At 37.6% G+C, this 26,620-nt stretch overlaps 1 protein-coding gene across 1 annotated transcript in view; it reads left to right on the forward strand.

The window, feature by feature from the left end:
* The window catches only part of DMD (dystrophin), a 2,292,284-nt gene that overhangs the window by 715,105 nt on the left and 1,550,559 nt on the right, over nt 1–26,620 (forward strand). Inside the window, exons 16-17 of the mRNA XM_056131284.1 lie at nt 512–691; nt 16,163–16,341. Of these exons, the coding sequence (XP_055987259.1) occupies nt 512–691; nt 16,163–16,341 (359 nt within the window). The remainder of the gene's footprint in view (nt 1–511; nt 692–16,162; nt 16,342–26,620) is intronic.

Genomic DNA, 26,620 nt, shown 5'->3' on the forward strand with positions numbered 1-26,620 from the left:
ATTGGGAAGACCCCTTACCCATGTTTACCTTCTCAGTCCCATGCTTTCTCTTTAGGGCACCTCCTCACATGTGGTTCTTCACTTAAAATCTGGTCCCCAAGGAATTAAGAGGAAATGCAGTAATATTCAAGAGCATGCCTCTACTTTTGCACAACTCCAATTGTGAAAAAGTAATTTCCATATATTGATCCCTTATGCCTTTTTGAAGGAATAGTACTTTTAAAAATACAATTCTTCAACTATCTAAAAGTAGTTCCTAAGTGCCTTTGTTGTGTTTATTCTACATTTGACATTTTTTCCTCCTCAAGCTTCTTATGAAGATTACTTGGATTATAATTTTCTACTTAGGTTTTTATAGGCTCTTGATTCCTCCCAGTCATGATTGCAATCTCTTCAGATCTTCATATTTGAACATGTATGCAAAGGCAAATTGATCTCTCATGTTTTATAAGATAAAACCTAGACTGAAGATTAATATAACACGATTCCACATTCTTCTTTGTTTTAACAGGGTTTAAAAGCAGATTTAGAAAACAAAAAGCAAACCATGGACAAACTCCGATCACTCAACCAAGATCTTCTTTCAACACTGAAAAATAAAGCGGTCGCCCAAAAGATGGAAGCGGGACTGGAGAGCTTTGCCCAGCGCTGGGATAATTTAGCTAAAAAAGTGGAAAAGAGCTCAGCCCAGGTTAGTGATACTATTATCCTACAGTAAGTAATCCTTGAGATTTGAAATCTGCCTTTAAAGAACACTTCTATAACCTCTCAAAGGATGCTACTGAATGTGTCCTGGTAAGATACTCTACTGAATAAAAAAGATTATGACTCTCTTGACTACTTGATGATGCAGGATAGGGAAGATATGGAGGAGAGTGAGCTCGTTGCCCACTGCCCTGCAGGACACTTATTTTCAGGTTAGTGGAATGGAAATGCAGTGACTGAGTCACAACTGGAATTGAATGAAAGTCTGGGGACCTTTGCCATGACAGTATAATCCTAAATTATAGATTTCAGAAACCAAAAGGGCCATCACTTGACACCCACATTTTACATTTGTGGAAAAGTGAATTGTCAGGGATAAATCCGTTTGAGGAGCTGAACTAGGGTCAGGGTACTTTGATTGTAATAGTGCTTCCTTTTCTGTGAGTGCAACTAAGGAGCCTCTTTCTTCCAGAACTCTAAAATCAAAAAATCTAGAGTATGGCTCATTTGTTCTAACATAATGGACCTGTAGGTTAGAAAAGTACCCGAACTACATATGTTGAGTCATAGTATTTAATTTAGCAATGTTACGTTAAAGTAATTTTTAAAAGATGGGAAATTTTGAGGTTACCGAATCTTGCTACCATATATTGCAAGATTGTGGATATAAGAGAGTCATTCAAAATGTTAATGTGGTTCATGATATTGTTAAACATACTCAATGCATTTTGCATTATAGAAACTAACATTTGCTAATTGGTCCCAATTCCCAGTTCAGTGACTAGACCATGGACACATTTCTATCAAAGCAATGATTATATATGATATTTTTAGATTTTAAGTGTTTTATTATGAGATGGGGCTGGAGTGATAGCACAGCAGGTAGGGCGTTTGCCTTGCATGTAACCAACCCGGCCAACCTGGGTTCGATTCCTCCACCCCTCTCGGAGAGCCCAGCAAGCTACTGAGAGTATCTCGCCCACATGGCAAAGCCTGGCAAGCTACCTGTGACGTATATGACATGCCAAAATAACAGTAACAATAAGTCTCACAGTGGAGACGTTACTGGGCCTGCTCGAGCAAACTGATGAACAATGGGAGGACAGTGACAGTGACAGTGATTATGAGATGAGCACACGGAACTTGATTTCTTGAGATGTGTGATAACATTGAGGACATTATCATTTAAAGACTAAAAAGAACTTTAAAGTATTCCTTCCAGAAATGAAGTTTAAGAAAACATGATTGGCCCACATAGGTGATTTTGAATTATATTTCAATCTTCCTTTTCCATTCAATACTTATAATTTCAAATTAATTAATATGAATTTATATTTCAATTAATCATAGGGTGATAAGAAGTCGTCCATTTTCCATTGAACATATTGCTAGCAGTTAATTGATCTAATATTCCTCTTATTATCTTATTATCTTGCCATGGCTGCTTTATAATGCCATTGGTCACTGTCACTATCCTCCTGTTGTTCATTAATTTGCTCGAGCAGGCACAGTAACATCTCCATTGTGACAATTGTTACTGTGTTTGTGTTTGGCATATTGAATACATCACGGGTAGCATGCCATGCTTAGCCGTGAAGGTGAGATACTCTCGGGAGCTTGCCGGGCTCTGGGGGGTGGGGGGGGAACGAACTCAGGTCAACCATGTTGGCCACTTGCAAGGCAAACACCCTACCTGCTGTGCTATCGTTTTGACCCAATAGCACTGTATTACTGTCCTCCGGTTGTTCATCGATTTGCTTGAGCGGGGCCCAGTAACCTCTCTATCTTGAGACTTGTTACTATGTTTGGCATATTGAATAAATCACAGGTAGCTTGCCAGGCTTTGTCGTGTGGGTGAGATATTCTCAGCAGCATTCCGGGCTCTCCGAGAGGGGCGGAGAAATTGAACACAGATCGGCCAGGCTGGCTGCGTGCAAGGCAAATGCCCTACCACTGTGCTATTGCTCCAACCCATGCCATTGTTATCAATGATAATATAAGGAGGTGTTAGAAAAATAGATAATTTTTAAAGCAACCCTGGTATTTCTGTATGTATCCATTGGTTTCAGAGATTATTACTGCTTCTGTAAAAATTGTTATCATTTTTAGGTGTAGCACTATCTGAAAAAGGAAGTTGTTTTGAGATCCGTCCCTTTAAAAGGGATATATTCATGAAGATGTAACTGTTAATGATAGATCACGTTCTCATTCGTTCACTTGTATAATGTGCAGTGGTTTTTCCAACTGGAGTCTGCATATTAATTACCCAAGAAGCTGATTAAAATGCACAGTTTTAGATTCTGTGCTCAGAAAATCTCGTTAATCGTCCAGCAATTTGCATCCATATAGTCTGCAGATCATATTTTTTTTTTGAAAAATCTTGCCTGAGGACAACAGTGACATGTGCCAGTCTCCACATTCTGGATGTCTACAGTGCAGCCTGAAACAGGGAAAGTGGAGGCCTGCCCAGCCGTGCAATATTTCAGTATGCACCTTTCCTTGGAGGGAAACTGCTTTTTCATGCAGACAAAACTATCTTATCAAAATGTTATCAAGTCAATTATTTTCAATGAGAGAACCCCTAGGAATCTTTCTTTATAATAGCCCAAACATTCTGAACCCAAACTGTCCTACGAAGAGCCTAACCTTGTTAAGCTTTGCAGTCTCTTTCATGAAAGAATGCTAACTTTGGATTGTTTAGTTCTTTAGAAAATTCTTTATCCAACATATTACATGAAACCATTCCCTTTGCAAACTGGGATGCGATGAGGATGAAAGGCAGCCATAGACCGGGAAGGCGTTTTGAAAGATGAAATGCTCCTGATGGACAATGAAGACCATTTTGTACACTTGAAGGGCCTATAGTGGTCTACTGGGATTTGATTTTATTTTCAAAGAGTTGCCCACTCCTATCCCAGAACCAAAAACATATATGTTAGGCAAGTTGCTTCCTACAGCTTGAACCTTTAATGTCTAACTTTCAGTGCATTGGCTTTCCCCAAAATGTACTATCAAAGCCTAATCCAAATCATTGTTGTGGGATTTGGGACTATTGGACAGGAAAAGAGGAATTAGAACAAGAAGAGGAGAGAGAGCCAGCACTGTGCCTGAGGGCCCCAGAGCTAACTCAGTGGGTTAAGTGCATGCTTTGATTGTTGGAGTCACAGTCTCCATCCCTGGCCCCTCATGGGCCCCTTCAATACAGCCAGGAGTGATAACAGGACACTGAACTGGAAGCATCTCTGAGCACCTCCAAAATAAAACAAACAGAAAATGTCCAAGATAGAGTGTCTTATAAAAATATATATTTTTTTTCTTGGCTGTCAGATTGAACTTGGTGAAAAACCTACAAGAAAAATCCTGAGAAAATTGAGGAAATGATATGATTTCAAAAAACAGAGGTCATTTGATTGCCTATTTTCTTGCTGCATTTATGGGAGAAAAATATGTTCCTTTAATGACATGAAATATGAATTCTTTTAACAATCCTGTTAAATGGTATGAAGAATGAGCAAAGCCCTAGTCATGGTTAAAATCAGTGGGATATAGGCGTATGTGGCTGAGAGGACAAGGCTTCTGATTGTGTTCATATAATGGACATTGTGTGCCTGAAATTTTGACTGCTTTTCAGGTCAAAGCTTGTAGGGATTTTGACCTTATGAAACAGCATGGCAAGAGATCAAAACATGGGGAAAAATCAACTGTGAGGGCTGCTCTCTTGTATTTCTAAGTCAAGTTTGCTTGAATAATACCTGGACACCAGCTGTGGATGCTTAAGTAGATGACTTATGCACCCTAGGAAAATAGAAATACCTTTTGTTCCCCAAAGTGAAAAGGAATAATAGCTTTCACTTTATGAATGCCAACAATGAGGAAAGAGGTCAAATGAAATATACTCTGTCTGGACTTATTTAAATACTGCAATGACCCCTTATTTCTTCTACGGTTTTACAAATAAGTTTTTCAGATTTGAGAAGTTTTTAATGCTGTGACCTTGATGAACATATATTATCTTGATTGTAATTAGAAAATATGTAAATGAAAATTTCATTTAGATTAATATTTTAAACTTAAATAATGTATAAGTATATATATAGAGACATTTATTTTTTCCTTTTCAGCCTAAATCCATATCCAATAGAGGTGGATATTCATATGATGCATAATTAATTGGTTATGGTAATTTATATTAAACTTGGGACCATGCTGGTTGCTTAGATTAAGATTGACCTAGCTAGATTACTTCAAAACTTCTGAAGTTTTATGATTTCTTCAGAAAAAGTATCGTCTTTGTCAGAAATAAGAGACATTCTGTGACTCTTACAAGTTCATAGATTTGATTCCCATTTGGGGACTCCTTTGCTAGAATGCTAATAACATGTCACCATGAACACAATGTTTCAAATGCAAAATTAATACGCTTGCAAATTCCTTCTCTTTTTGCATAATAGTACAGATTCTTGTGGTGAATATCTACTAATGGCTCACATTGTTAGTCCATAAATATCAATTGTATATCATTTATGTTCTATGCAAGTTTTAACACTCTTGTCACAAACCATGTTACCTAAGTACAAAAGGGATAAAATTCTTGTCAAACACCTGAGTCATATAAAACACACTGAATAAAGAAAGACAAACGATTAGGATAGTGTATTTTTAAAAATTTTCTTCTCCATTTTTTTTTTATTTTTAGAGTTCTTATTTCCTCTCCATAAATTATTTTGCATACACTTTCTGAGCATACCTTTAACACATTATTTTGTTGACCTGTTGAAACAGGAAATATGCTTAATATTGGTAGCTGCTCTCTTCTTTTTGCCAATGATTTTAATTAAAAATACTCCATGGCCTTTCAGTTGACAACCCTTTTCATTTGTTCCTGAAAGCTCTCCAACTCTAATCAGCCTGCTGCCTATTAAAAAGGAAATTCAATTGCTTTTTAAAAACTAGAAGTAAAATAAAATTTTCTAATCTACAGTTTCTTCCTATTATATTTCACTTCATAGTTTGTCAATCTTGAATCTTAAAACATCCTTTGGTTAATTGTGTAGATTAAGATTTTATTAGAAAGTTTCAAAGGCACAAGTTTAAAATAACTTGGAAAATAGCTCTATCCTTCTGATATCTCCAAGTAAGCTGTATATTTAAGAATGGTCTCAAGTATATCAGTTCAATTGGTTTTACACTGTAAACTCATGATCTACAACATGAAATACTGTAGGTACTGAAAATTGAAAGGATTGGAGTAAACTGTTGGATTCTCTGAGTCCTTACTTATAAAGTAAAAAGTATAGACTAGGCAGATTTCTCTTTACTGTCCTTCCAGTTCTAAATGCCTACAATATGTTCCTCTTGAAATTTTCTGGAAATTCTGTATTCTAACGTTCTCTGTTTTTATCACTCTTAGAGACAGCTGGAGCATGATTATAAAATTTAAAAAAATTCCATTCCTATATAAAAACGACATTTTACCCACTTATCATAAATGAAATAACCTAAAATATTATTATATAATATTTTATATTATATATAAATATCCTGGGCTGGAGAGAGAGCACAGCGGTAGGGCGTTTGCCTTGGGCACAGCTAGCCCAGCCAAGCCAGGTTTAATTCCTCTGCCCCTCTCGGGGAGCCCGGCAAGCTACCAAGAGTATCTCACCCATGCAGCAAAACCTGGCAAGCTATCCATGACGTATTCAATATGCCAGATGCAGTAACAACAAGTCTCAAAATATAGACATTACTGGGCCTGCTCGAGCAAATATAAATATCCTAAATATCCTAAAATATCTTAAAGTAGATAGGATGTCTATCTTAAAATATCCTAAAAGTGAACTAGATAATCTTTATGCCAATTTTTTATTTAATTTTTATTAGTGAGACACCATGAGGTACAGTTGTAAGTAAAGTAAAAGTAAGTAAAGGCCCTCCCGTTGATCGTCGATTTGCTCGAGCAGGCCCAGTAACGTCTCCATTGGAGACTTTGTTGTTACTGTGTTTGGCATATCGAATACTCTCGGTAGCTTGCCAGGCTCTCTGAGAGGGGCGGAGGAATCAAACTCGGGTCGGCCATGTTGGCCGCTTGTAAGGCGAACGCCCTACCTGCTGTACTACCGCTCCAGTTGTAGACTTACAAATTTTTGTGCTTGGGTTTCAATTATACAATGATCAGAGAAGCATGCTGAAAGTAGACTATAGACCAAACATGATTGCTACTCTTTATGCCTATTTTAAGGTTGCATTTTTGTTACTCTTGTTTGATAGTAGTAGAAGAAGTTTGGATGGATTACACAAAGGTAAATTTCATTGCTTCTTGAGTTTCTCCATGTGAGGATAATTTTCACAGTTGCTCCAAGTTTTTGAACCTAAATCCTGAAGTCAGCATTCTCTTTTTTTTTCTGACAATCTGTAAGAATGATGATTTGTATGGATGGACAGAAATACATAAAGTTGAACAGTTTTACAGAGTAGCACTATAGCACTGTCCTCCCGTTGTTCATCAATTTGCTCAAGAGGGCACCAGTAATATCTCACAACAAATTGTGAGACCTGTTGCTACTATTCTTGGCATATCAAATACATCATGGGTAGCTTCCCAGGCTTTGCTGTGTGGGTGAGATACTCTCAGTAGCTTTCCAGGCTTTCCAAGTGGGGCAGATTTGTTAAATCAGGGTCGGCCTCATGCAAGGCAAACACCCTACCCACTGTGCTATATCGATCCAGCCCTTTATAGAGTAAACCTATCTAATTACCGTATAGTACTTGAATTCAAAGTGACTCATTTTGCCATGTCTTCCGAATATTTCTTCTAATTGTGCTCATGACTGTCAGTATATATTGTATATGTTAGAACCCCTTGTTAAAAGCATCAAAATGGAACAGCAATTAATATTAAATTTTAGCTATCAAACCTCTATCATGAATTTTTGCATTCTGGTATGCTGTACATTGCCATGATCATTTCTCTGCATTCTTCCTAGAGAGAGAGCATTTTATAACCCTTTGATGGATGGCTTATCTTCCTCACTGAGCACCTGATCTTTTACCCCAAGTTCTTCTTGAAGTTCACTACATAAATCTTTTCTGGTTTTCAGAATTGTAAATCCTTTGCACCATAGTTGTGTGCCTTGTGCTATCATTCCTGTGGTGGCAGTTTGAATTCTGGCTATTATTATCGACTAAACTGGTTTTTATTATTATACAGTATATTTAAGCCATAGAAATGCGTTCTTTCTTTACCTTAAAAATCAATTAGCATGCAGTCTAGGGGCTACAGTGCTTGCTCTGCATGCACCTGATCCAGGTTGGACCTAATAGCACATGCCTCCTGAGCATTTCCAGGTATGGCCCTGAAAGGCCCACAAATCATGGGGTAATCATTGAATTTGAGGGCATTGAACCAAGAAGGCATGGTTGGCTAAGTTGGACCAGGAGTGGTCCCTGTACACACATATATATACTAGCTTCAATCACATATATACATATATAGGCTTTGGGGGTCAAACCTGGCGATGCTCAGGGGTTTCTCCTTGCTCTATACTCAGGAATTACTCCTGGAGGTGCTCGGGGTTTCTTATGGGATGCCAGACATTGAATCAGGGTCAGCCATGTGCAAGGCAAATGCCCTACCTGCTCTAATATCGCTCTGGTCCCTACACATACACACACACACACACACACACACATAAATCATGTTATTTCATGTGATTGATTTGACCATCTGATTACAGTTTATAAATAACCAAAAGATTGTCATATGCCATCATGTAAGTGTTAAGACTTCTGATTTCTTATTTGTGTGCTTTACATACACACCTACCTTGTTACAAGAAAGGAAAATGGCCATGTAGAAATATGAATAGGTAGAATAACAGGTGAGCATTGTTCTCAAAAGCTGGATGAAGGAACCTTTAGAATTGGCACTTTGAAGCACTATAAAAGGAACTAATTTCATAAATAAAGAAAAATAATTCTAAAGTAACCCCACATCCAGTTTTTGCTAGGCTAATTAAATGACATATCTAGGGAATGGTATTTAAAAGCAAGTTCATTTTCTTTTCATGAGTGTACTTGAGTATAATTCAAAAATTTTACTCATAATCCAAATGGAAAAGGGCAAGTGTATTGGTGTAGGTAAACTCACTGGATTTAATATAGCTCAAACTATATTATGTATCTTTGTTCTGTAAGTCACTGTTTCAGTAAAGACATTTAGGAACTCCTCCCCATTTTTTTAGCTGTCACAGTTGTAGTGTACTTTGAGAGCACAGTCATAATTCTACAAATATATCAGAAAATTAGACTTGAAAAACTGATTTTTGGAGACAGGGCTTTGGAATTTTCTCTCCTTAAAAAAACATCATTTTATAGAATTTGTTTTTATTGTCATAAGTCAGAAGAGAGCACAAAGAATATAGACATATAATGCATAATAGAAATAATATAAGCTTGTGTTATCAAAATCACCCATCACCAGTGTTTATCATACTCACTGTTTGCTCAGTACCACAATGTAAACAGTTTCCAGTGATATGACAATGATTGGAAAAATGAACGATTTTCTTTTGCATGCATGTACTATATGCCATCGCCTATTGGTGGGTTGTTTTCAATAATTCACTGTTGAACATGATCCTATAAAGGGTAAACACTCTGTGTAGCTCTTAACATCAAAATACATTCAGACATTAAGATTATACATTGGAGAAATTAATTTTTGTAACACTTAAAAAGAACTTTAATTATAATATTTACACTGCATGTAGTTACTTATAATACTTACATTTTTCATATGGTTCCTCTTGTCTCCCAATGATTTGTGTGGTTGTCACTTTCAATGCAATAGATTACATTACCTAAAAATTGATATTCACATCTACTTGTTTCTGAACGCCCTCTATTGATTCTCAATAGCGTGTTGGAATTTAATTGAGACATTGTGATTCAGCTGCAGAATATGACTGTCAAGTCATCATAGTGCTGTACTTAATCTGTTGGTCTAGGAGTCAAACCAAATTCTCCGTGTCTGGAGTCATAGTAAGCCAAGTTCTTGTTATATGTAAAGATCACTACCAGTGGAAACATTTGCTTCCAAACTCAGAAAATATTTGTATGCTTTTAAGAGTTGTTTGTCTGTAGTAATAGATGATGGTAAATAATCTCCATTAAATTGTCTTATATTACTTGAAATGGTTATTTAATATATTTCTGAATCTTTATTTTTTACTCTCCATTTTCTTTTTATTTTTATTGAATCACCATGAGATACAGTTTCAAAGCTTTCACAATTGAGTTTCAGTCATAAAATGATAGAACAACCATCCCTCTACCAGTGTACATTTTCTACCAATGCCCCCAGTATCCCTCTTGTCTCCCCCGACCATGACCCCACTCCCTGCCTCTATGGCACACAATTTCCTTCTTACTATCTCTCTACTCTTGGGCATTATGATTTTCAATATAGATAGTGAGAGGCCATCAGGTTTGGTCCTTTATCTACTTTCAGCACACATCTCTCTCCCAAGCGATCCCTCCAACTATTATTAACTTAGTGATCCCTTCTCTATCCCAGCTGCCTTTTCCCCTGCTCATGAGGAGGCTTCCACCTGTGGAGCAATCTTCTGGGCCCTTGTCTCCACTGTACTTGGGCGTTAGTTTCTTATTATATAAACAAATCTTTTTTTTAATTATTTTTCTTTTTTTATTAGTGAAACACCATGAGGTACAGTTGTAGATTTATAATTTTTTGTGCTTGGGTTTGATTATACAATGATCAGATACCCATCCCTCCACCAGTGCCCATTTTCCACTACCATGGATAATATTCCCCCCACCCCCATCCCCCCATCCACCCCCTGCCTCTGTGGCAGGGCAATCCCCTGTGTTCTCTCTCTCCTTTTGGGTGTTGTGGTCTGCAAAAGAGGCATTGAGTGGCAAACATGTTCAGTCCATAGTCTACTTTCGACATGCATCTCCTCTCCTGGGAGGATCCTCCAAACACCCTTTATTTGGTGTTCCCTTCTCTATCTGAGCTGCCCTTTCCTCTAGAGTGCCCGACTGGCCACTAAGCTATGGAGTAATCCTCCTGGTGCTGATCTCAGCTATTCTTGGGTATTAATCTCATATTTTGTTACTTTATATCCCCCAGATGAATGCAATCTTTCTATGTCTATCCCTCTCTTTCTGACTCATTTCGCTTAACATGATACTTTCCATGTTGTACCACTTGTATGTAAATTTCATGGCTTCATCTTTTCTAACAGCTACATAGTACTCCATTGTGTAGATGTACCAAAGTTTCTTTAACCAGTCATCTGTTCTTGGGCATTCAGGTTTCTTCCAGTTTCTGGCTATTGTAAAGAGTGCTGCAATGAACAAACAAGTTCAGATGTCACTTCGACTATACATTTTTGCCTCTCTGGGATATATTCCCAGGAGTGGTATTGCTGGGTCAAATGGGAGCTCAATTTCTAATTTTTTGAGAATCGTCCATACTGTTTTCCAGAAGGGCTGAACCAGTGGACATTCCCACCAACAGTGAAGGAGTGTCCCTTTCTCGCCACATCCGCGCCAGCATCGGTTGCTTTTGTTCTTTTGCATGTGGGCCAGTCTCTGAGGTGTGAGATGGTATCTCATTGTGGTTTTGATCTGCATCCCCCTGATGATTAATGATGTAGAGCATTTTCTCATGTGCTTTTTTGCCATTCGGATTTCTTCTTTGAGAAAGTTTCTGTTCATTTCATTGCCCCATTTTTGGATGGGGTTGGATGTTTTCTTCTTGTGGAGTTTAACCAGTATTTTGTATATCCTGGATATCAACCCCTTGTCAGATGTGTATTCGGCGAATATCCTTTCCCATTCTGTAGATTGTCTTTGTATTTTGGTCACTGTTTCTTTGGAGGTGCAGAAGCTTCTTAGTTTAAGATAGTCCCATTTATCTATCTCTGTTTTCACTTGCTCAGTTAGTGGCGTGGCATCTTTGAAGATACCATTAGATTCAATGTCATGGAGGGTTTTGCCAGCTTTGTCTTCAATGTACCTTATGGACAAATCTTAATTGTCAGCAGAGGGGCTGTTATGGCGTTTGCCTTGCACGTGGCTGACCCGGGTTCGATTCCCAGCATCCCACATATACTTCCGAGCACCACCAGGAGTAGTTCCTGAGTGCATGAACCAGGATTAATCCCTGTGCATCGCCTGGTGGTGACTCAAAAAGCAAAAAAAAAAAAAGTCATTAGATAACAGTCATTGCAATATTGAGTACATAGTAAATTTCTTTCTGTGTGGCAGAGATTTTAAACATAACCATTTTTTCCCCTTTATTATATTTTATTTTTTTTAAAGTTGTAGATTTACAATTTTTTGTGCTTTGGTTTCAATTATACAATGATCAGATACCCATCCCTCCACCAGTGCCCATTTTCCACCACCATGGATAATATCCCTCCCACCCCCATCCCCCCATCCCCCCGTCTCTGTGGCAGGGCAATCCCCTGTGTTCTCTCTCTCCTTTTGGGTGTTGTGGTCTGCAAAAGAGGCATTGAGTGGCAAACATGTTCAGTCCATAGTCTACTTTCGACATGCATCTCCCCTCCTGGGAGGATCCTCCAAACATCCTTTATTTGGTGCTCCCTTCTCTATCTGAATAGCCCTTTCCTCTAGGATACCCGGCTGGCCTCTAAGTTATGGAGTAATCCTCCTGGTGCTGATCTCAGCTATTCTTGGGTATTAATCTCATACTTTGTTACTTTATATCCCCCAGATGAATGCAATCTTTCTATGTCTATCCCTCTCTTTCTGACTCATTTCGCTTAGCATGATACTTTCCATATTGTACCACTTGTATGTAAATTTCATGACTTCATCTTTTCTAAGAGCTACATAGTACTCCATTGTGTAGATGTACCAAAGTTTCTTTAACCAGTCATCTGTTCTTGGGCATTCAGGTTTCTTCCAGTTTCTGGCTATTGTAAAGAGGGCTGCAATGAACAAACAAGTGCAGATGTCACTTCGACTATACATTTTTGCCTCTCTGGGATATATTCCCAGGAGTGGTATTGCTGGGTCAAATGGGAGCTCAATTTCTAATTTTTTGAGAATCGTCCATACTGTTTTCCAGAAGGGCTGAACCAGTGGACATTCCCACCAACAGTGAAGGAGTGTCCCTTTCTCGCCACATCCGCGCCAGCATCGGTTGCTTTTGTTCTTTTGCATGTGGGCCAGTCTCTGAGGTGTGAGATGGTATCTCATTGTGGTTTTGATCTGCATCCCCCTGATGATTAATGATGTAGAGCATTTTCTCATGTGCTTTTTTGCCATTCGGATTTCTTCTTTGAGAAAGTTTCTGTTCATTTCATTGCCCCATTTTTGGATGGGGTTGGATGTTTTCTTCTTGTGGAGTTTAACCAGTATTTTGTATATCCTGGATATCAACCCCTTGTCAGATGTGTATTCGGCGAATATCCTTTCCCATTCTGTAGATTGTCTTTGTATTTTGGTCACTGTTTCTTTGGAGGTGCAGAAGCTTCTTAGTTTAAGATAGTCCCATTTATCTATCTCTGTTTTCACTTGCTCAGTTAGTGGCGTGGCATCTTTGAAGATACCATTAGATTCAATGTCATGGAGGGTTTTGCCAGCTTTGTCTTCAATGTACCTTATGGACAAATCTTAATTGTCAGCAGAGGGGCTGTTATGGCGTTTGCCTTGCACGTGGCTGACCCGGGTTCGATTCCCAGCATCCCACATATACTTCCGAGCACCACCAGGAGTAGTTCCTGAGTGCATGAACCAGGATTAATCCCTGTGCATCGCCTGGTGGTGACTCAAAAAGCAAAAAAAAAAAAAAAGTCATTAGATAACAGTCATTGCAATATTGAGTACATAGTAAATTTCTTTCTGTGTGGCAGAGATTTTAAACATAACCATTAATTTGTCATATATGGTTACAACTATGAGATCAATGCACAGTTTTATAATTTTCCACCTCAGATTTGATGAAGCAGTATAGAACGTTATAGGTCCATATCTTATGATTTTATTAAAAGTGTTTTTCTTAAAAGGTCTTTTACATTTTTGAGGGAGAGGGGCACAACTGGTGATGTTCAGGGGAGCTTACTCTTGGCACCACACTCAAGAATCACACCTGGCAGGGCTTGGGGTCAATGAGAGGCCCTGGGGATAGCATCTGGGTTGGCTGCATCCAATGCAAACACCCTACCCGCTGTACTGTTGCTCCGGTTCCAAAGTTCATTATCTCTTAAATGCAATTTTAGATTTCATTTAATTGCATCAAATATCATGTTAAAATTCTCCATTGTTTCCACGGACATATCTACCCAAATGTATGATATGTGTCAATGAGAAAATACTTTCAAAATGCGTATGAAAATTAGTTTCAGAATCAATATGTATTAGTACAAATGTGTAATGAGGGTATAAATTACTGTGAAATATAGCTTTGTATTTTTAGAATTACTACATTTTTGTACCTGTGTATATAAAATCTACTGTCTGGACTAAGTTCAACTTTAAGCTATCATATGGAGATAGTTGAAAAAGAACTCACAAAAAAATAAATTCCTTTGGAATGCTACCTTCAATTGACAATTCTTTAGACTAATGAAATTCTTAATTTTATCTTGTAATAGTAATTTTGTGCTGAGTGCAATTAGATTTAAGAATACATTTTAAGCATGTAAAGCAACATTCTGTAACTGGTGCCAGAGAGATAGTGCAGCAGGTAAAATGCTTGTCTTGCGAGAGACCAACCCAGTTTCAGTCCCTGGCAAAAGTTATGTGTCCCCAGCACCACCAGGAATAATTAGTGAGTACAGATGAGTGTGGTCTCAAAGAAACAAGCAAAAACTATAACCATCTGCTTTCATTTTGGTATAAGCATCTGAAGTTGATGTAATTATCATTTGTGATTCAGTGATTGATTCTGAATAGTGAATCTGTAGAGGTCTTAGAGAAGAAAGAAATTCAAACATTGTATCTCCAAACCTTTTATTTTACTATTTCTGGAACCCCTGACTGCCTGACGTTGTGTAGCTATGTGACGTGCACAAATGGTAGCACTTTTGGAATGTGTTGTCAAAAGCAATTTTTACCTATGACACCCCGGCACTGGATTTCATTACTTCACTGTCAGTTGCCTGTTTGGACAAGGAAATAAGATCTCATGACTGCATGATTTCCTACCACGGAAGGACTCAGCTATCATTGCCTGAGTCATGGAGGTTACCCCAACCCCTTCTTGTATTTATTGGCATGTCCTGGAGCATGAGAGGAATGAATCTTGGTGCCAGTCAAATCCTTATCTCTGTACATTACTAAAAGTGCTAAAATTGTATACAATGCTTTCCTCTTTTGGTCTCCTTGAAATCATTCTTTCTAATAATCTGGATTATTCAAAACTTAAATACCAAGAGAAAACATTCCAGCCTGGTAATTGTAGGACTCTGAGAGAGAAAATTGGAGAATTCGAAAGTCAGAAGTATCAGCGACCCCAGAGCTTTTTCTCCTGATGTCTCCTATGTCTTTGATCACAAACCATATTAGTACAAAGAATGATGCTGAGCACAAAACATCATCATGAAGAAAAAATATTATTAACAAGTTTGAAAAGAAAGGATGATTCTAAACAAAAAAGTTCTAGAACCACCTCTTTGGAATTCCAAATATTTGCAAAGCATCAACAATTTTAATCCAATAGTGTTACTTTTTATAGCAGTTTCAGAGCACTCAGTTTACCCATGTTTATGGGTTACTAGGCCCTTTGTTAACATTTCACTGTAATATTAAAAGACACTATACTTATTTGGTTAAAATTTCATGTATTATAAACTTTAAATTTGCTAGAAAATGGATGGACTATAAATAAACCCTGTATAGTGTAGCCAAAAATGCATTTAACAACGGTTTAATAATAAACATGCACAACGCAGAAGAGAATGAAATTGGCAAGAATATGTAAAAGTTGTTTTGCTGTTATAAAGGCACTTTGTCTTAAATATCAGGGAAACACTCTTTGCTGCCTCTGCCTCCTTTTGGTGGGTAATGCATGTGTAGGATCTTCATTTCCTGAAGTTCGGGGAATCAATAGGAACAGAGCCTAGAATCAAAGAATCTTGGATGCAAAGCATATGCTCCAGCCTCTTGAGTCATTGCTCTAGTCCTCCTTTGCCATCTTTACTTCTTATATCTTGACCATTAAAATTTAAGAGGCATGGAGTTTACTTCTGGTTTTGAGATTCCTTTCCATTTCCATTGCAGTCCACATAACTTAAGTCCAGTAACACAATTTGATTTGGGTTCAATGTGATGCTATTTTGATCCAAAGGTCAATTTACCAACAAGCAGGAACAGTTTCTCATTATTTTCCTGCACCATGCCGAGCAGTCTTTACCGAAGTCTCTCCAGCAATGTGTGACCTCTGTTTCAATGCTTCTCACAGATTTCACAGGCTGCCACCACCACTCAGCCATCACTAACACAGACAACTGTAATGGAAACAGTAACTATGGTGACGACACAGGAACAGATCCTGGTAAAGCATACCCAAGAGGAACTCCCACCAGCAGCACCACCCCAAAAGAAGAGACAGATAATCCTGGATTCTGAAATTAGGAAAAGGTGAGAGGATTTTATTTGTGGCTCTAACCTCAAGTGAAGAGTAGTTGTGTTGCTGAAAAACTCTTTTGGAGTTCCTTGCATCTCAGTGTTTTAAGTTCATTGTTTTCCAGAAACTTCAGATACTTGTCATGTCAGGCAAGCTAGTGGGAAAAAAATAGAGTTTTAAAATGTATACCAAAAATCACTGTAGCACTGTAGCACTGTCCTCCCATTATTCATTGATTTGCTCAAGCGGGAACCAGTAACTTCTCCATTGTGAGACATGTTGTTAATATTTTTTGCATATCGAATATATCGCGGGGAGCTTGCCAGGAATTGCTGGGTGGGTGGGATACTCTCAATAGCTTGCCTGGCTCTCTGACAGGGGCAGAGGAATTGAACCCAGGTTGGCCACGTGTGAGGCAAATGCCCTGCCCACTGTGCTATAGATCCAGTCACAACAATCACAATCCTGTCAACAACAACAACAAAAAAGAGACCTTAGTGGAGACATTGTTGTGAAATTTTTTGTTTGTTTTTTGGGCCATGCCTGGCAGTGCTCAGGAGACATTCCTGTTTCTGCTCTTAGGAATCTTGGCAATGTGCAGGGGACCACATGGGATGCCAAGGATTAAATCTGGGTCAGCAGTTTGTGGAACAAATGCTCTACCCACTGTACTTTAGCTCCAGTTCTGGAGATTTTTTTTTGTAGATTCTAGTACCACTGGTGATGCATTGACCAGAGTAGAGTTTAATCCTGAAAGGTTGTATTTTATTTTAAGGGTTGAGTGTTCTTATAAAGACTCTGTTTTTTTTTTGCAGTGCTTAATTTTTCAGTAAATGCCCTTTTTTCCTCAGGAAAGAACTGCAATTTTCATGCAGAAGTGAACATTTTATAGATAAGATCTGTTTTGCCAGTTATGAGAACATACTGTCTCAATCTGTGCATCCTAAGTCAAGAGTAATTACAAGATTTCCTGTTTTTTGATATGTATAAAGTCTTATCTTGAAAGTGTTAGAATTTTTAACTGATCTTTTGCTGGATATTCTCATCCAGCCATTTTAGATGCATTTATTTATTATGTAAATTGGTGGATATATTAACATGATGGCGATAAAATGTTTTAAGTACATTGCAAGCATGAGATTCATAAAAATTGTCTTTTACATTCCAATTATTATAAATCTGGGATTAAGAAAGAACATTGAAATTTGCCTTATGTCTCTAAGTAGCATATGTTTGGGAGCACATGGTGTACTTGACTTAAGAATTTGTATATACAAGGGTAAAAAGTATGACAAGGAGAACATGTACCTAAAATAGCATGTCAGATGTTCTAGGAAAAAGGAAAAGCATCTAGAGAAGTTATTCAGGTACTTTATTTGCAGCTTCCACTGCTTCTCCATTAGTACGTGACTTATAACGTACTTTCATAATTTCACAGTAAAACTACTGAGCCTTTCTCCCTGGTTGTATTTACTTGGCTGAATGAATCTTCTAGTTCAGAGGTCAGCAAACTGATGCCTGCAGGCTAAATTCAGCATGCCGCTAGTTTTTTGTGGCTCATGAGCTGAGAATTGGTTTTATATCTTTAAGTGGTTGAAAATAATCAAAAGAAGAATAATATTTCGTGACATGAAAGTTACATGAAATTTAAATGTGAGTGTCCAAGAATAAAATTCTAAAAATAGCATTGCTACAGTCATCCATTTATATATCATTTATGACTGCTTTACATTACAAAGGCAGGGTTGCATGTCCAAAACTCTATGGTCCTCAAAGCCCAAACTTTTCACTCTGGCACTTCACAGAAAAAGTACACTGATCCCTTGTTCTGATTAAATAATTCACCAAATCCTTGACTTTTAGTGATTTTTTTTGTGGGAGAGAGAGAAGCAACAATGTCCATAATGTCCATGAAATCTAATTTTGTTGGTAGTTGAAATGTTTGCGTTAACTCGATTGAGAAAACTTATAATGGTTGGAGTCAGAGAGATAGTATACTGGGGAAGGCATGTGCCTTGCTTGCAGCTGACCCTGAGCACAGAGTAAGAAGTAAGTCTGAGTAACTCCAAATGTGACTCAAATAATAAATATGTAGAGATATAAATATAAATGCATGCATAGTGACAGAAATAAATTAGTGAAATTGAATTTTTACTTTATCCTGTCAGATTTATATAAAATTATATATATATAGTTAAGATCATCATACTTATGTATGTATATATGCTTATATATGTCTAAATATGTATCTACAGACAGTTCTTACTAAGCTCATGGGTGTATTGATACTTTATAATATTCCAAGAGCTTTCGGGGAGTTTTTCAAGCATAGCAATACACTAGTTGATTTTACCTCCAGGGTCTCAGGTATATGATGGTGGGATTGGTGTTGAAATATTTATTATATGCCTAAAATTCAACTATCAGTCACAGTTCTTTAATTAAAAATGAAAGAAAAATAACAGAGTAGGTGGGTGGATTCATGTCTATTATAATCTTCCAAAGTTTAGTCTTAGCCTTTTAGAAAATGCAGCGAGTTAGAAATGTGATGGGCATTAGTTTCACAAAAGTTTGGCTAATGGTGAAATCAACTTTGCCTCCTAAAATTCTGTTTGAATCTTATGCTTGCAGCAATTTTTCTAAGTGTGTGTGAATGAACTGTCCAAGTGGGAACATAAATATTACTTAAATAGCAAACATATATGAGTGTTTTATTGGGTGCTCAGCACTAAATTAAGTATCTGCATTTTGGAGAGTCAGTGAAGTGGGTAAGGTGCTTGCCTTGTACACAGCCAACCCCTGGTTTCATCCCACTCACTGTATATGGTCTCTAGACTCATGTTAGTGTGGTTTAAAACAAAATCATTTAATCAATCAATAAATGGATACTTTATCTGAATATCTGATTAATTCTTTCTAGAACTGCAACAAAATATATATGCGTATTTTTGTTGTTGTATACAATGAGTGAATAACTGAGCCAGGATTTCAGCCTGGATTAGGTAGAGAAATAGATCTACAGTAGTTATAGGACAAAAGTGATCTTATGTCTTATTTGGTCTGGAACAATATAATATATAACATATATATGTGTGTATATATATATATATATATTAGATAGATCACCAGATCTTTCACTTGTGTCCTGTTTTGGAGAGTAGGATAGCAGACCAAATCTAAATATATAGTCTAGACAGATATATTTTGGCTGAACAATGAGAAAAAATAATGAGAGCAGATGTTTAGGAGTAATTTAATTCAGTAAGTAGTAATTGTATACAGAATGGAACTGGGAAAGTATTGTGATGGGTTGCAAGGACTCCCATAAGCATGAATGAAAGCTTCATAGTGGCTAGTTTTTCCTTTTTGTTTCTCGTGAGACCTCTAACATGTAATTGTCTCTACAATAGCCTTGACAGTAATAAATGCTAATCTTTTATACTTGAATGTTTCTAGCTTCTAGGACATACTACTAGGTTTCCCCTGCCATTGTCTTCTTTTCTGCCCTATTCTTTTTTAAAATTGGATTTTAAAAAAAGTAAGATACACAGTTATAAAGTTGTCTATGATTGAATTTCACTTCCAATCCCTATCCTTTCCCCAGTGCACATTTCTTGCCACAAATGCCCCCAGTTCCTCCCTCCACCTTACTTCCCTCATCTGCTCTATGACACATCTCTCTCTCTCTCTCTCTCCCTTTCTCTCTCTCTTTTCTCCCCTTTATTTTTTTTATCTGTCCTATTCTTATGCTATTGTCTCATCACTTCATCTGTTCAACTTTTGATTTCTTTATCTGAATTGTTTCCTTGTATTGGTTCAGTCCTGGTTCTGTGTGAATGGCTCCCATATTTTATGGCTAAATATCTCCCTTTTCATATATGGGTTCATTTTTAAGTATTTCTTTTTATTAAGATATCATCCCGGCAAGCTACCGAGAGTATTCGATATGCCAGACACAGTAACAACAAAGTCTCCAATGGAGACGTTACTGGGCCCGCTCGAGCAAATCGAGGATCAACGGGAGGGCCTTTACCTTTACCTTTACCTCGAGCAAAAATTCTTTACATCATTGTATATGTTACAGAAGTGCTTTTCCACACTACGCTGAAGATAGTTTGTAGCACAAGGAACACCAGTGTGTCAAAATTCTCCCACCACCATCTTTTGAATCCTCCTTCCACTCTCATGCCCCTCTAGGGTCATCTTTGAATTCCTTTGCTTTGTTTCTTTACAATCTGCCTTGGAATGAGCTCATCAGCAACTTGTCTTTCTCCATTTGACTTTTTTCACTTAGCATAATTATATTCTCCAACTATATCCATTTTACTGCAAATGACAAGATTTCATTGTTTCTAACAATGGGGTAGTATTCCATTGTGTATAGAGAGCACAGCATTATCCACTCATCTTTCATCATTGGACACTTAGGATGTCTACCATGGCTATTATAAGTAGTGCTACAATGAACACAAGTCACTTATGTATCTTTAAAGTTACTATCTGGGGAATGGAGCTATAGCACAGTGGGTAGGGCATTTGCCTTGCACGCAGCCAACCTGGGTTCAATCCCCAGCATCCCATATGATCCCCGGAGCACCACCAGGAGTAATTCCTGAGTGCAGAGCCAGGAGTAACTTCTGAGCATTGCCGGGTGTGACCCACAAAGCAAAGTAAATAAATAAATAAATAAATATTAAGTTACTATCCAGATACTTCTACATTTGCTTCTAGCCAGTGCTTCCATTTTATTTTATTTTTTTTTGTAAATACAAATATTTGGTGCCTGCATTTCACCACATCTCTTTACTTAAATATTGTATGAATATTTTATTATTGTTCAGTGCTCATATATCCAAAGGTGCAGAAAGACTGGGGAAAAAGAATGCCAGGATTAGAATTACTCAGGGTTGAATCCTGCCATTTATAATTGTAGCTTTAGTCCTAGACAAATTACTCAATATCTGTATCTCAGATTCAGTATTTTCATGTTATGGAACAGTTTTATGTGAAGATGAAGAGGTATTAATATAATGCCTATAAATTATTAAGAATTTAATTAACATATTAGCTGTTGTTCCCTTTGATTATGGTGTATATGAGATAAGTATAGCTTGTGGGTTGTGAAGTAATGTAGGTAGTGGAGATGGTAGTTATATGCTATTGGTTGGAAAAATTATATAAATGTTGTCTCAAAGATATAACAAGAATCAAATTCATTTCCATATTCAAAATAGAATTCTCCAACTTTTATGTTTCTTTCAATCACTATTGCTTAGGTCATTTCCTCATTATTATTATTACTATTATTTTATTAGGTGGCATAATTTCACACCCACTTCCATCATTCATACTGCCAACTCTATAACTAAGCCATATACCTTCCTCTGGCTAGATATGCCTCTCCCTTTCTGATTAATCTTACCCAAAATGAGTATTTCTATGAAGTCTTTTTTTGCTATTGTACAGAACTGAGTTCCTCTTAACTCTCATTGCTTTCATTATAAAATTCAAGACCTCGTTTATGATATTTTTATTAGTCCATTATTTTTTATGTCTGGTTTCCCTCACACTTTCCAATTCAATAAGTAAATTACATTATGTTCTTTTTTCTATAGGTATTTTCCCCTTTGTATTGATTTATCATTGACTTAGGTACTACCGAAACTTAGGGGTATAACTTTTTACCTTTATGGGTATATTGTATTCAACTCACTTGCCATAAAAGTTCTGGCATCTCCCTACATCCAAAAGATTCGTAGAACACATGTTTACTATCTGCCTAAATAAATTATATCACCTACGTAAATTGGTCTCATTACCACTACAAGAGAAGCTTGTTATTTTATACTTTCCCTATATTCTCTATGAGGTACCATACATTCAGTAATCAACAAATACTTACTAAGAGTAATATCTTTCAATTGTAATAACTGTAATGGTAAATTCCAGTGGCATTTAAAGTGTCTCTCTTGGATTCTCTCTATGGAATTCTTCTTAATAATAAACAAATGAGCATTCTAGTAATCTGCAATAATTCTGATTTTATCCATTAGTAAATATTTATTGTTCAGAACTATTAAGGGCACTGAAACTTAGCTTTATGCCACACTATAGTTTCTTAATTATCTCAGGTCCATTGAGTTGCTTATTTATTAATGATACTTTCCACATGTCTCATGTTTACTGCACACATTTTCCTCATTATACTAAGACATACCAAAAGTATTTTATGATCTTGGGTCACAAAGTAATTATTTCCAACAGTAAATTATCCCTGCTGTTCTGTAGTATTGTTTTACAGAAAGGTAATTATCAGAGTAAGGAACCCAGGCTAGGTTAAAAGGAGATCTATTATCTACTTAACTTGAATTTATTGAGAAGCTTCATTCCTAATCTTGCCATAATTATTTTAAGAGACTTCTCATTCTAAAAGAAAACCATGGATATGTTTTGCACCATCCAGCTAAACCAATGGCAAAGTGAATTATATTTGTTAAGTTATTGACATCTCAGCACTGAAAATTTTCTCAAATATAGTGTTAATAAATGCCTGTCACCTCTAAGATGCACAGAGATATAGAAAGATCTAATGTGACCTGGTCTGTTTATCCTCTCCTTGGTTAACAGATCTTCTTAAATTCATTTTCTCTGACTATGTCCTGAGGACTTACAAATGGCTGGAACAAACACAAACCTGTAGTATTAATTACCATTTTACAGACTGCATTATTTTGTGTTCTTTCTTTTTACATTATTTTGCCTGAATGCCAAATTTGTGTTACATCTTTGGTAGAAAATTTGGAAGACTTCTTTACATTTTATGAGATTAATATCGGAAATGCTTTTTTTCTTTAAATATTCAGTTTTAATTTCTAAGTTATAATCTGTAAATTGTAAGTGACATTGTTCATCTTAGATGAAGAATCCTATTTGATGGTTACTCTTTCTCAGAGCTATTTAAAAACAATTGTATGATTAATTGATTGCAAATACTTTGAGTTTTAGTTTCATAACATGCATGTCCCCTGTCACAGACCAGTAAAATTTTTTTACCTCTATTTCTTTAATCTACAGATATCGAACAGATTGCTTCATGGTACACTGGGTCAGATAAATAAGTCATCTGACTTCTGGGAGCTTAAATTACATGTTTTCATGTAACATAATGACCAGTGTTGTGTGTCTTTATTGCTTTACTAGTGTTACTGTAGCAACACTTAAGATATATATATATATATAGATATATATATATATATATATATATATATTAGAGCCAAATGACCTCCATTTTTAACTTAAATATCACTCTAGGAACAATTTTTGATGAAGAAGAGAAATATACATGTCATATCCTTACATTTCCCCTGAAAATATAACCTTTCATTTATGTTTCTTGAATTTGTATTGTTGTGACAGTCAAGAAAGAGTCAATAAAGAGGTTTTGCAGTATGTGGGAATGTGGATTCTGGAGGCAATAATGTGCAGGCATGAAAGCACAGCATCTCTGGAGAGCTTATTAGAAAGGCAGATTTGCTTGGGCTCCTCCCCAAACTTGCTGAATCAGAAAATCTGCAGTTGGGGCTACAGATGTTTTATAAGCTCTTCAGGTCATTCTGATAAGCCCGGAAGTTTGAGACTCTCTGGATATCAACTGTGACTCTCCTACTTTAGCATCCAAAAGAGTAATCTGAAGAAGTTTTCAAAAGGCAGATTTTGAGTCGCCAATGGAGTTCTGATTTAATAGATCTGGGGTGGTGGCTAAGAATCTTACGAACTCCCTGCTAAAGCAACTGCAGCTGCTTCAGAGCCATCTTTAAAGATATCACAGTGCTAGAGAAACATCTAAGTTCCAAGGTAACTTGCATCTCCTTCCAGAAAACAACCTCAGTGACAGAGACCGTTAAATGCAGGTGAGGTTCAAGGGATGCAAATTTTTATACCTCTGTGACTAGAGGTTGAAGTACTCTATCTTTTCCTAGGCCTACTTCACCCTTGACACTCGGAGCTCCCCTGGACTAGGGTCCATATGTATCTTACAACTGACGTAAGGTCGGGTCTTCTATAGGCTAGATGCTCTGTACACATTTAGGAGGGAAATACGTTGATGCTTTCTGATGAAAACTAGTCTTCTCATGGTACCACACAGAGCTTTTGACCTGGCTACAGAAGATGTATGAAGATGTGTCCCCCCACACACCCAGAATACATAAGGAATGCCAACAGGGAGGAAGAGTGAGACACATTTCTAGAACTCTGACCTACAGTTTGGTTAGCTCCCTGAGTCAAGAGAATGGTAGTCACATTTTTCTCAAAGAAGCAGTGTAGTGCAGTACAAAGAAAAGTAGATTTTTAATCAGCAGATCAGAACTACGTGGATTCTCTTCCTTCTGATTTCTTCCTTGACTCTTACATCCTCCATAACAAGCCCCGAAACTACTTCTGTCAGCAGGGTCCCGGAGAGCTCCTTAATTGCCAGCTCCAAAGGCCCGCTCTTCGGCTCTTATCCTTCTTGACCTTTGCGCTGTGCTCGGCAGTAGTGATTAGTGCCTTCTTGAAAGTTTCCTCTCCTTCCATATCTGGGACATTGTTCTCTCCTGTCTCTTTTCTCCTTCTTGCTTTTTGACCGGCTTTTCTCATTTTCCTCTTCCCAGTCCTTTAATGCCAGTCTCCTGCAGACTCAAATATGGGCTTTATTTCCTTCTCAGGCCTTTCTCCTGGGGCACAATCATTTATCACCTTGTCTTTATCAGCCACGTAGATCTGATGAGTTCCAAAGTTAATATCTCTAGCTCAGCCTCTCTTCTGAGGCTTATTCCTCTGCCATTCAGATGTTTTATTGGACATCAACACCTGTTATTTTTTTTCTTTTAAACCAAAACCACAAATGTAGCTCAACAGTTTATACCACACAGCTCTATGAGGTGTTATTCACATCATAGATCTAGAGTCATTCTTTCTGGACTTGTGCAGTGAACAACCTGTGCAACTGTCCACAGGGTCCCGATAATGGTAATATTATTAAATCCCTCCAAGTATGATTATTAAGTCCAGTTAATTCCTTTATCTCTTGGTGGTCTTCACCGTAGTTCAGTCTCCAGTGATTTTTCTGCATGAAACACTCATTCCTCTGACTCTTCATTCCTTCACAGTCTTCACAGCTTCCCGAAGGATGGCTTTAAAATGCAATGTTAATTTAAATGGTGCAATCATTTACCTGCTCATACATCTTAAAAGTGAAGGTGCAGAATTTCCTTAATTATTTCTGGCTGCCCAACTCTTTAGCTTCACTACGTTTTCCCCTGGCCCGTTTTAAAAATAGGCCAGCATGCCTCAAAATAGTTCGCAAACTGTTTATCACTGGTGCACAATGAGGTAAGGAGCTTGAGTCAGGATAGAAATCAATGCACCGCTTCCTTTGTCAGGCAAGTCTGGCAGCTAAACAACAATCTGATGAAAGAGTTCACTTAGTGACTTGGTTGACTTTCCTTGTCAAAAACTACTAACAGAGCATTCACAGACTGACTGGCCTCACACTGCATTTACAGCGGCACTGCCCCATCTGCTTAAGCTTCCATTAACACTCTGTCATCTCCAAATGCTTTATACCCTTGCAAGCAGGTTTCTCTGCAGCTACTGTTCTTACCACTGAGGTTCTCATTATATGACTTCCTTTCCCTGTACCCACAGTCCTTGTTTTCCTCAGCTTACTGCCTGTTCTCTCTGGGAACCTTGCCTTGCAAGCATTTCACCTTGCAAACACTTGCTGAATTTCATAGTCTTGATTTGGGCTTAGCATCATTCCATCTCAACTAAATGCTATGCGAGTGGGACCCACTGGATTTTCAGCCCTAGATCCCTAGTGCTGAATCCTGTCATCCTCATTAGCACAGAGTAGGACTTCTGTGGATATTTGTGGAAGATTAAGTAGGATAAGCATTTGGGATACTTCAGAGCAAAAAGGCATGCTGCAGGGAATGGGGGAATTGGATGGTACAAAAATGGGACACAGCTCAGGACATAGGGAGGCAACACTAGCCACATCTGGAAGCTACTGATCTCTCTAGAGCTGCAGGGCCATAGTAGGGAGATGATGTGGTGGGTTCTTCCTAGAGGCTCACATTTGGGATTTCCCAACAGGAGGTTGGTTGAGGGAGGCAGGGGCAGGCTGTGAAAACTGAAGCCACACTGGAAGTGTAGCTATTCCCAAAATGACCTCAAGGTGGAGGGTGGAAAAAAAATCTTATTTTTTTTTCTGGCCCCCAGTATTCCACAGGGGCTTCTAGACTGGATACC

The sequence above is a fragment of the Sorex fumeus genome, unplaced genomic scaffold (assembly GCF_029834395.1).
Source record: "Sorex fumeus unplaced genomic scaffold, SorFum_2.1 ptg000086l, whole genome shotgun sequence".
NCBI classification, from domain to species: Eukaryota; Metazoa; Chordata; class Mammalia; order Eulipotyphla; family Soricidae; genus Sorex; species Sorex fumeus.